At 39.5% G+C, this 12350-nt stretch overlaps 1 protein-coding gene across 2 annotated transcripts in view; it reads left to right on the top strand.

The window, feature by feature from the left end:
* Positions 1–3002: 3002 nt before the first annotated feature.
* LOC309383413 (uncharacterized protein) overlaps positions 3003–12350 on the top strand; it is a 59817-nt gene continuing 50469 nt past the window's right edge. For both annotated transcript variants that reach the window (XM_081935939.1, XM_081935938.1), the window contains exons 1-4: positions 3003–3083; positions 10126–10557; positions 11038–11152; positions 11280–11347. In XM_081935939.1, the coding sequence (XP_081792065.1) occupies positions 10138–10557; positions 11038–11152; positions 11280–11347 (603 nt within the window). In that variant the 5' untranslated portion in view covers positions 3003–3083; positions 10126–10137. The remainder of the gene's footprint in view (positions 3084–10125; positions 10558–11037; positions 11153–11279; positions 11348–12350) is intronic.

Here is a 12350-nt window from a genome sequence, read left to right on the forward strand (position 1 = left end):
AGGATGGTAGAAATTGGAGGAGGCACATTGACCAACTCCGCGGTCGCCTAACCCACTCCAATCTTAGAGCACCAGATGAAACTCTGACGCCAACCGGCCAAAGCCCTACCCAAAAGGAGCAAACATTCACTCCTTCCACAGACTTCTCAATCCCAAAAGAACCGGCAGACTTACCTGAGTTTGTTACAAGCCCACAGCGAGCCCCGAGTGAACAAGCTCAAAGGACTCCAGCCGCATCTTGGGGTAAGTTCCAGCAGCTTCCACTGAGAGGAGCTGAGGAGCACACAGGTCCCTCCGACCTGCTCCAAGAACCGGTTCAAAATGAACTGCGCAGGTCCGCCAGAGTTAAGCAAAGACCCACCTACCTAAAAGACTACATCACTAATTGGAACACTCCAACTGAGAGGGGAGGGGTGTTAGATATCCACACAAGCTGCTGTGGTTTCCACTCCAGTCCTCTGTTTAGGCGGGAACAGAGGTTCAATCTGATTGGTTGAGAGGTCTGACAGCTCCCTATAAAAGGAGAGCTGTCAGACCTAACAGTTTCTGGATTGTACATACTTGTCTGTGAATAAAGAGCTGTTGTTGCCTTGAACCTGAGTCTGTCTTCTCATTGCCCTGATCTAACAATTTTCACCTTTCATTTTTCCTTCTTGTTTGTTCTGAGTCATTCTTTTACAGAATAGCAGAGTTGGAAGGGACCTTGGAGATCTTCTAGTCCAAACCTCTGCTCAGGCAGGAAAAAATGATTGTCTAATCTCTTCTTTTAAAAAGTGTTGGAACTTCTAAAGTGAAGTTGTTCCACTGATCTATTTTTCTAACTGTCAGGGAAATCGTTATTTGTGAGCATCAAAAATTTAAGAAAGATCCTTATTAGGAAATGTTATTTTTAAAACTAGTATTTTTAATTTCAATACTCTTTACTGCAGCATAACACTGCCAAAAGCAGATGGATTGTGAAGGCTTCCTGATCAAGGGCAGGATGAGTGCCCTCTCCTGGTTTCCCATGGGAAATGCACCATTCCCCACTTTTTGCAGCAGCACCTCTGGCCCACAGAAAATCCACCAAGGTGTTGATTGACTACATACTCTTTTCGCCCTCCCCAGGCTCCTATAAGGCCTCTGGAGCCTGGGGAGGGTGAAAAATGGCTTTAAAAAAGGGTGAACTCAGCTGGCCAGCGCACGCATGCCATAGGTTCACCATCATTGGTCTAGGTGGAAGACATCCATTTACCATTTCAGAAAACTATTTCTAGGGGGATGAGTTTGGCTGAATGGTTGTTGAGGGCTTAAGGCAGTGATGGTGAACCTTTTTGGCACTAAGTGCTGAAAGGGAGCGCTTCGCATGGTCACTCATCTGCACCGCAACGAGAAAGAGGAGCTACCAGGGGAAAATGAACTTCCGTTGTCTGGTGTGCGTATGCCATGTTGCCTGGCACGTGCGGCATCACCCGTTCCTCTTCCGGGTTTCTGGCAGGCATGTGCACGCGTTGATCAGCTGGCCAGCACACATGCTCACGCCGGAAAATGGAAGACCAGCTCTTCTGGTTCCTGGCACTGCCGCACGCACAAAGGCCAGCTGATTGTTGCCTGTGCATGCAAGGCAGAAACCCGGAAGAGGAACGGGCAATGCCACACGTGCCAGGTGACATTGCTCTGTGTGCCACTTTGGTCACACGTGCCATAGGTTCACCATCAGAGGCTTAAGGGCTTGTTCTCCTATTCCCCTTAAAATAGAATAAAATATGGATTAAAAATATAAGAATGAAGACGTGGCAAAAGGGACAGTTAGAAGCTTGCTTAAAGGGACAGGGAAATGTCATCAGCCTCTAACCACAAGATGTTCCAGCCAACATCCCTATGTCAAATGTCCAAACCACAAGGTTCAATTAAATTGGGTTTGGGGTTTTAATTGGGATGTTTTTAGGATTAGAATATATTTATTTCTTAGTACAGCCTATCTCCCCCTCCAAATGTATCTTAAATGTATTTTATTATTATGACTGATTTTATTTGTATTGACTGTACACCGCCTCGAGTCCCTTTCTGGGAGAGGGGGCGGTCTAAAAATCTAAGAAATAAAATAAATATAAATAAAATAAAGTTTGCATAAAGGCACCTAGTCAGTACCTATGGCTCAAGACAAAAGGAGAAGACAGACCCCATTTCCTTATAAGGCTTTTTCCTCAAGGTAACCAATAAGAAATGAGTTAAGTGTATCCATGTTACGCTGCCATTGAGAATGTATAAGAATGCGTGCTTTGATAATGAAGGTTGTTCAGAACTTGCAATGCTAGCCATGGGCAAGCTTTCTGAACCTGGCTGCCAAATAAACTTTTCCTGTATCATGAGAAGCCTGTCATTTTCTGCAACACCCTGGCTAGATAAATATTGCTATACTTGAAAAAGCATTGAAAAGGACATTCACTGACTAGATTAGTATCTCCCTGTCTCTCAGGAAATCGGATGATGTACATATTATCGGTAGTCCTGGATTGAGCCCAACATTTCTGTTGCTAAGTCTCCCTAACAAGGAAGGGTAGGAAGAAGTTGACTCATCCATATGGTAGAGCTGAAAAAGTGGCCAAAGTTCCAACTCACGCAAGAGAAGGAAATTTATTAGATTTGTATTCCCTCTTTCTTTCAGAAAGTCAAGCTGGGGTACATTGTACAGTCATATTTCGTTTTTCCTTCTTGTTTCGATTGATTTATTCCTTTCTTCCTCAGCAACATACTTAAATGAGATTCTTGTTAGGAAAATGTTTCCCCCTAATGCCAGTACTTTAAATACAATTCTCTTTACTGAAGTATAACATTGCCAAAATCTTCCCAATCAAGGAGCCCCACCAGGCCCCACCCCATAGGAAATGCACCATTTCTCCGCTCTTTGCATGAGCACCTTCCATGCACAGAAAATCCACCAGGGGGGGCACTTCAGATTTGAGCCCCGGTTACAAGTTGGGAAGGCAGTGACGTCATTCTGTTTTTTCCTTTCTAGGATTCTAGACTCTCTTTAACCACGTGTGCTGCGGAGGAGTTTAGAAAGGGAGAAAGAAAATCTTAAATTTTCAGAGGTAGAAAAGGTAAGTGTGTGTTTGCGTGTGTGTGTTTCCCTCCCGTCTAACCGCCCCTTTCCATGATTGTAACAGGCATGGGGAGAAATCAGAGGCCATGCATGCTGCCCTCCGGAATAAATCCAGATCCTCGGAAATGAAGGGGGTAGGGAGGGACCTGGAGAGAGTCCTTCCCACCCCCTTTCCTGGTGAAAGCTCCTGTGTAGGGGAGAGCTTGCATGGCAAATCTCAAGCAGGAAATAAGAAATATATTTGCAAGGAAGAGAGGCTGAAGATGATGCCTACATTCTCACTGTGTGCTGGATGACACTAAACTAGGTTTGGACTCCCTTTCTAATTTGTCTTAGGAAGGTAGTAAACCAGCATCCTAAATCAGGGTCAATTGACTGGCATTTCATTTGATGTGAACTGAAGTTTCATGCTTTGATCTACACTTTTAAAAAGCAAGTCTCTCCTTGTGAGTAAAAAGAAATTGAAATGATCCAAAATGCCAAATACACTCAATCTTCTTGATGGAAGTCATCACTTTACCAGCTGAGTAAATACTTCTCAATATGTGGGGATGAGTGTTGATGAATGGTCCAATCCACAACTTTCTGGCTGTTTGAATATATTCTCTTTTCTGTAAGAGAATCAGAAAATGGAGGTCATTTGTTCATCTTCTTTAGGACAACATTATTTCTTTGGCTAAGAGGACTTTAGGTATTCCCAAGACTAGGTGAACATTGCTATGAATGTGTGGGAAACTCAACACCCCCCCTCCCCAAGAATGAACTATTTGGAGAAATATTAAAAAGAAGCAGAATATATTTCCCCTAAGGGAGAAATGGAGAAACATGGTCTTTTATTAAATATTTATTTTTTGTTCTCTATATACAATTATAGGTATACATTCACATAGTTATTCTTTTTTTACATTCATGGTTCTTATACATTTGCCATTCCATTTATAGAATTATAATATTCCATTTGGGTTGCTTTGTTTACCATCCCTCACCTGTTTTGACACCACCTTCTTTTCTCTTTTCTCCCTCCCTCCTTTCTCTACTTACTTCCTCCTTTCCCTTCCTTCTTCCCTTCCCTTTCCCCTCCTCCTCTCTTCCCCTTCCTACCCTCTCTCTTTCTCTCCTTCTCCCTTCCATCTTCCTCTCCTCTCTATCTTCCTCCCCTTCTCTTCCTCTCCTCTCCTCTCTTCCTTTCTCTCCCTCCCTCCCTTCTCTACTTTCTTCTTTCCTCTTCTCCTTCCCCTTCCTTCCTCCCTTACCTCTCCCCTACTTCTCTCTACCCCCTCCCCTTCCTACCCTCTCTCCTTCTCCCTTCCATCTTCCTCTCCTCACCTCTCTCTTCCTTCCCTCCTTTTTCTCTCATTTCCTTTCCTCCTCTCTTCCTTTCTCTTTCTATTGTTGCAGGTGTCTCTTCCAGCTCTTAATTTATATTTTCTTGGGGTGGTATTTCTGCAAACCGAAAAATTGTTGAATATCGTTTCTTGTTCCTTTTCCTTCTCTCTCTCTCTTTTTTTAAAAAAAGAATATTTTTCTTTTTTGGACAAAGACAGACAACACATAACACATAGAACCTTCTTCAATCACATACAGCATGTCGTTTGGTTGCAGAGTTTTGTGCATCATTTCCATAGTCCTCACTTTCAATTTTATATAAAATCACAAATTATCAATCTAGTATATATGTATGCATTATTATCATTGTACATCATTTATTTGACTATAATTATTATTCCTTCATTTTGAATGAAATATTCTAGGTATTGGATTCATTTATATTATAACAATTCATTACATCATCCTAAATCTATTCAATGATCATATACCTTTGTATTGTTATGTGTATTATTCTATTATTCTTATATTATAAAAATTCTCCAACGTTTTTCATTTCCATGTTTTTTTATCTAACCACTGGCAAAATAAATCCCATACCTTATAAAATTGTTCATCTTCTTCTCTAATTTCAAATGTCAATTTACTCATTTCAGCACCTTTCATTATTTTCTGAATAACTTTCTCCTGCGTTGGTATTTTCTCACTTTTCCATTTTTTTGCAAATACAATTCTAGCTGCCGTTAACACGTTTACAATCAAATATTTCAAGTCTCTATTGTATATTTCCAGTAATATTCCCAATAAAAAAAATCTCAGGTTTAAAGTCTATATGTTTCTGAGTCATTTTTTCCAACCAAGTGTTGATTTTAGTCCAATATCTTTTAGCTTCTACGCATGTCCACCGCATATTGTAATATGAACCCGGTATCTGATGACATTTCCAACATTTCTCTGATTTGTCCTTGAACATTCTTGCTATTTTCGCCGGGGGTAAGTGCCACCTGTAAAACATCTTATACAAGTTTTCTTTATATGCTGTTGATATTGTCATTTTATAATTTTGTGACCATAATTTTTGCCATTTCTCTAAATCAATTCCATGACCAAAATTTCCCCACCCCCCAAGCAATCATAGATTCTTTAACTTATTCTTTTTCTAGTTTAACCTCTAATAAGTATCCATATAATTTTTAATCATCTTTTCATCAGTACCTGTCAGAATTTTATCCAAGTCAGTCATTTTGTCATTGTTCTTCTAATTCTTGCATAGATTTAAGTTCACCCTTAGCATTCAATATTTCACCATGTCTAACTGTTTGTTTCTTTTTGTATATTATTGAATATGAAAATGCTTCCATAGTTGATAACCAGACTGGGATTTTTAAATAATTTTGCCTTTTAATCTTCTCCCAGTTTAATAACAATGTAATGCCTTCTGAAATACCCCTGTGTTTTAGTTCCCTTACACCATAAGAAAGTGTGCCAACCCAACAACAAATCATGACCTTCTAAGGTCAATAATCTAGAGTTTCTTAACGTTATGCATTCCTTAACCCACATCAAGCTTGTTGCCTGGTAATATAATTCCCAGTTAGATAGGCCAAATCCTCCTCTTATTCTAGCATTTTGTAACAGTTTTAAGTTTTATTCTCGCTTTCTTTCCCTGCCAAATGTACTTCAATACTATTTTGTTAAGGTCTTCAAAGAAATCTTTCTCTAATCTAATTGGAATTGTCTGGAACAAATATAAAATCCTGGGTAGTATATTCATCTTGATTGTTGATATTCTCCCTATTAGCGATAGTTGTAAGTTTTCCCATTTGGCCAGGTCTGTTGTAATTTGTTGTTTAAGTTTATAATAATTGTTCTCTTTAAGTGTACTACATCTTGCTGTCAAATATATCCCCAAATATTTAACCTTGTTCGTGACCTGAATCTTCAAAGCTTCCGCCAATACTTCCTTTTGTCTTGCTAACATGTTCTTTGTCAAAATCTTTGTTTTGTCTTTATTTATTTTTAAACCTGCTACTTTTCCATATTCCTCTATTTTTTCTATCAATTTAGGTGCAGTTTCCAATGGATCCTCTAAAATGAAGACTAGGTCATCTGCGAATGCTTGCAATTTATATTCTTCTTTTTAAATTTCCATTCCTTTTATGTCTTTATCTTCTCTAATGTTTCTATTTAAGACTTCTAACGTTAACACGAACAACAGGGGAGATAGTGGGCAACCTTGTCTTGTCCCTTTCCCAATATCAATGGAATCTGTGAAATGTGCATTCATCATTATCTTTGCTCTTTGTGGTATATGGTTTGTATGGTTTGAATAAATTTCTTGCCAAAGCCCATCTGTTCCAACTGTAGCAACGTTACTAACCAATTCACATTATCAAAGGCTTCTGAGTATCCAAGAATATCAATGCCATTTGTTTTTCAGGATGTGCCTCATAATATTCCAAAGTGTCCAGGATTATTCTCATATTATCTTTAATTTGTCTCTCTGGCAGAAATCCATTTTGATCAAGATGAATGAAGTTATTTAAGTATCTTTTGAGTCTTTCTGCCAGTATTGAGGCAAATATTTTATAATCTGAATTTAGCAGGAAAATTGGTCTATAATTCTTAATTTGCTGTGGGTCGGTGTCCTCCTTTGGCACCAGTGTTATATAAGCTTCTGACCAAGATTTAGGTATCTTCATCTTTAACATGGCTTCGTTCATAACTTCTAACAATGGGAGATACAACGATTCCTGTAAAGTCTTATAAAATTCCACTGGTAGTCCATCTGGACCTGGAGCTTTTCCATTGTTTTGTTTTTTAAGGACTTCAACTAATTCCATCATCGTCATATTACCTTCTAGCATCATTTCAGTTTCTTTAGTTATCTGGGGTAAATTTGTTTTTGCACATATTGTTTAACTCTTTACTCCTCTATCTTCTCTTGTTCATATAATTTCCCATAGTATTCTTGTATAATTTTTTTCTTCTCTCTGTTTCCATAACAAATTTGCCCTTGGTCGTCTATTAGTTGCATTATTTTTCTTGATTCTCTCTCTTTTTTCAATTTATACGCTAGCCATCTCCCTGGTTTATTTGCATTTTCAAAATAATTCTGTTTAGCACTTCTAATTTTTTGTGCTAATTCCTACTTTTCCATTAGCCCCATTTTATGTTTAGTTGTGTCCATTTTTACTTTAATATCCTTTTTTTGTGGGGCCTTCTGTAGCTCCTTTTCAAGTCTCTTGTAGTCATCATCCAGTATTTTAAAAGCTTGTCTTTTCTTAATATTTCTTTTTCTTGTATAGTCCATTATCAAGTCTCTGGCATAGGCCTTCATTGTGTCCCAGAGATTCTGCATTGATGTGCCTCTTTTTTATTTTCTTTGAAGAAAAACACCAATTCTTTCTCCATTTTCTGTACAAAATCCTTTTCTTTTAATATAGTATTATTTAAAGTCCATCTAGATCTTCTCCTTTGTCCTTTCTACTTAATTGTCATTGGATTGTGATCTGTCCAGGTACTTGTTTCTATGTCAATTTCCTGTATATCACAAATCAATTCTGTTGAGATCCATATCATATCTAATCTGGACCATGATAAATGTCTATTTGAGTAGAAGGTATATTGTCTATTTGTGGGGTTTCTTTCTCTCCATATATCTTTTAAGTCTATTTCATCAGTCATTTTAAAAAAGGATTTAGGAAGAGTCTTTCTATTTAGTTTTGTTGTTTTTTTGTTTTATAGTCCATATTCTGATCTACAATTCCATTAGTCTCCCATCATACAAATATTAACATAGTCCAATTCAATTATTTTCATATGTAATTTTTTATAAAATTCCTCTTGACTATCATTAGGAGCATAAATTGCTATTAAAAGTATTTTCTTGTTATTGTCCATAATTTCCACCATTAAGATTCTTCCATTGTCATCTGTGTAGATTTGCTCTGCTGAAATTGTATCCTTAATATACAGAATCACTCCTCTTTTCTTGCATCATGGCAATGTTGTAAATATTTTCTCTAGTTTAGGTTGTATCAATAATTGTTCCTGTTGTTTTTTAATGTGTACTTCTTGAAGGCAAATTATGTCCACTTTTCATTTCTCTAATTTATGAAATGTTTTCCTTCTTTTAATACCTGAGTTAAGTCCATTTATATTTATTGAAATTAACTTTTTCTCCTCCATGTTTATGTTTTATAGGTAGGGTTTACTGCTCTAGTAGATCTCGGTTCTCGTTGTTCTTTAGTATCCACAGTGCCACCTACTGCGCCTTCTTCTTTTCCAGTCGCAGCCTGGCCATTATCTTGTAGTTCAATTAATGATTCTTCTTTTCCTGTCTCTCCTTCTTTCCCTCTAAAGTATTCTGCATAGAATAGTTCTGCTTTATCAATTGAATCTATTCTATGTCTTTGTCCTTGCCATAGAAACATCAAACCTTCTGGGATCAGCCATCTATGATTAACTCATTTTTTCTGTAGAATTTTTAGTCAAAAATTGCTATTCTCTTCTTATCTCTCTCAGTCTCCTTGGTACCTGTTTCAGAATCACAATCTCTTTGTCTTTGTATTTCAATGTTTTGTCTCTTGCCATCTGTAGTATTTGTGTCCTAATTGGAGATTTTTTGAATATATTCCCTTTTCTGTAAGAGAATCACAAAATGGAGGTCTTTTTTTCATCTTCTTTAGAGACAACGTTATTTCTTTAGCTAAGAGGACTTAGCTAAGAGGTATTCCCATGGCTAGGTGAACATTGCTAAGAATGTGTGGGAAGACCCCCCTCACCCGGACAACAAACTATTCGGGGGAATATTAAAAAGAAGCAGAATATTATATTTCCCCTAAGGGAGAGATGGAGAAACATGCTCTTAAGGGAGGCAGAAGTCAACCTCAGTCTCCCTGCCCCAAGGGGAAACTGAGAGGGCCAGTTTTTAGAAATGCAGATTTGGTAATCCATTCAGAAAGATTGGATCAGGCAGAAACTTCAGATACGCAACACAATTAAGCCAAAGGTTGACAAAGTTGGGCTTTGCCTTGATATATGAATGGCATAACACAGGTTGCGGTTTCATGTTTTTAGAACAGTGGTCTCAACCTTGACATGGTCCTCTCTTTGTCCCAGTTTTTCATAACGTTTCATAACGTATGGCCATTTGGAGATTTTGCAGAAGTCCCCAAAGGAAGGAACAAAATGTACAGGATGGTAAGAATCCGGATCACAAAGATGGGAGACTTTTTATAAAGGTTCCCCAGCTTAGAAATGCCCACCATGCATGGTCATATGACAGCAACACAAGTGCCTTCTGTAATGCCCCAGTCCTGCTCAGATCTTAAAAAGAAAAATTCAATGTATGTGAATGGAAAGAGAACTTGTACTCGTGGCCGTTAGATAAAATTGTATTTTTTCAGACAAACACCTAGGATTTGCATTTCCCCTTTTGCTTATGAAGTGCCACCCATGAGCCCTACATGACCCCATAGGAATCCAGAAGGTATAAAATCCACCCGCTGAACTCCATTTTGTCAGCCGTCCCAGAATGACATGTGGTTGGTGGTTCTGCTTTCTTTCCAATCAGCCTCCAGCCTCCATTTTATTCCCAGCACCTTCCTCCTGTATTGGAACTGAACCAGATGGATATTTCTCTCAAGAAATGAAAAAAAGCATTTGGAGATACACAACTTTCCTTGCACTAATTCTGAATTGTGTTACAGGGCAGAGAGAGAATGGCTGGCCTTCCTTTAGCAAGTGAGGGAAGTGGAAAAGGCCCTTCTGATTCCCAGTCTGGAATCCGTGGGGAGATCTGGGCAAGAACTGGGCAGAAGATGCTGGAAGAAGGAACCATCGTTTCACAAGTTCAGGCCTGGAACTTCGGGAGCGTCCAATATCAGGAGGATGAGGGTCCCCGAGGACTTTGCAGCCGACTCCACTTCTTTTGTAGTCAATGGTTGAGACCAGAAAAGCACACAAAAGCACAGATGCTGGACCTGGTTGTTCTGGAGCAGTTCCTGGCCCTTCTGCCCGTGCAGATGGAGAGCTGGGTGCGGGAGTGTGGAGCAGAGACCAGCTCCCAGGCGGTGGCCCTGGTGGAAGGCTTCCTCCTGAGCCAGGCGGAGGAGAAGAAGAAGGAGCAGGTTGAGTTGCAGGTGAAATATAAATCTTACCCCGGTATTTCTTTCCTTCGTCACAAGTCCAGCAGAGTTGGTAAAAAGTTCCTTTTTTACGTTTACATTTTAAACACGTAATTGATATATCTTTGATAGTTTATCAGTGTTAAATAGGATACATCATTTTATGAAATATTTATTTTAAATTATAACCCTTATTTTAAACTCTTCAACCACATGTCTTCCCCTTGTTCAGGCATTATGTTATACACAAACATCTTTTCCTTCGAATTTTGATGTCTTCTTACCAGACTTTCCTGGCATTCACACTATGTGGAGATGCTTCACTAATCTTTGTATAGTTCCCTTATCCATTCTAGAAGAAAGATTTTACACAGCAATTTCTTTCTTACTTCCCAGCCTAATTGATTGACACCGAGTGATTTGCAGTGGGGTTCACTGGGAAAGAAACCACTTCATGATTTGTGACGTCCATTAATTATTTTCTCCTGTTTCAAGTCCCTCGCAATGGAGATCAGAGATCCTGAGAGAAAGAGGCATCCGTCAAATCTCCCTCAAGAACTGTCTTTCAGGGGGATCCCTCAGGGAGATCCAATTCAGGACACCTCAGGAGGTAATATAAGGTCCTTCCACTCCTTTGATAAATCCTAACTTTCTCATCTTCTCTGTGTCCTCTCCTCTATAGCATAACTTCTCCCATCTTACTAATTATTCTTTTTGAAATTCTGTCTCCCTCACAGAGAAGAATGGAAGGAAGTGGACTCTTTGTTTTGGGGGAGCAGAAACTAGGATTGAACCTCCAACTCAGGTAAGAGAAGAACATTCATTTACTAGATTTCTATTTTTCCATTTGCCTCAGGAAATCAGAGGATGTAGATAGTATAGGTAGTACAGTCTTAACTGTGAAAAATGGCCATATCACTTTCTTCGCTGCTGTGCAACTTTGAACAGTCACTAAAAACTATTATTAGTCAAGAACTACAAATAGTGTCTTCTGCCATTTTGCCCTCTGCTTTTGGTTGGAGATTCTTTTTAGGACTAGTATTTTAAAAATAAAACACTTTCATGAATTACCCTGCTTATCTGAAAATAAGACCCAGTCTTATATTCTCTTAGGCCTCGAAATAGGCACTCAGGCTAATTTTTGGACGTGTTTTACCCTGTTTCCCTGAAAATAAGACCTCCCCGGATAATAAGCCCAATCGGGATTTTGAGCACATGAGGTAAAATAAGCCCTCCCTGAAAATATTGCAGCACTGCAGCAGCCATGAGGTGACTATGCTCTCCACTTCATGCATCTCAAAAATATTAAGATCTCCCCGAAAATAAGGCCAAGAGCTTTTTTCGGAGGTCAAAACAAAATAAGACCTTGTCTTATCTTCGGGGAAATATGGTATTTTTTTCAACTACAGGAGGTGGAGAGCCTGCTGGCCCCACCCTCTCCATCCCACCACCCGCTTGCCTTTTTTTTGCATGGCCGAACTTTTCAGCACATCCCGGCCTCCACCTGCCCTGCTTGCTGACCCTGCTGCTGCCAGGACACTTTTGGCTGCTGGCTGCCAAGTGGTTGCCTTTGCTACTTCTGGCCTCCTGGTAGCACTGCTTTTGGATGTCCTCCCTCTTGCCTGCTGCAGACAGAGTCATCCCAAATCTATGACTTCCGGAGCTGAAGGTGGAGCTGTGCCCCCCACACCACTTTGCACAGCCAGCACGAGAGCTAGCACCCACCAGGGCCAGGGCCCGAAGAGTGCCAGGCTAAAGTCATAGCCCGGCACCTGCAGCACCAAGTAGACCTGCAGGAAGGTGCTCGG

This window comes from Natrix helvetica (genome assembly GCF_964273705.1).
Source record: "Natrix helvetica genome assembly, chromosome: 1".
NCBI lineage: Eukaryota > Metazoa > Chordata > Lepidosauria > Squamata > Natricidae > Natrix > Natrix helvetica.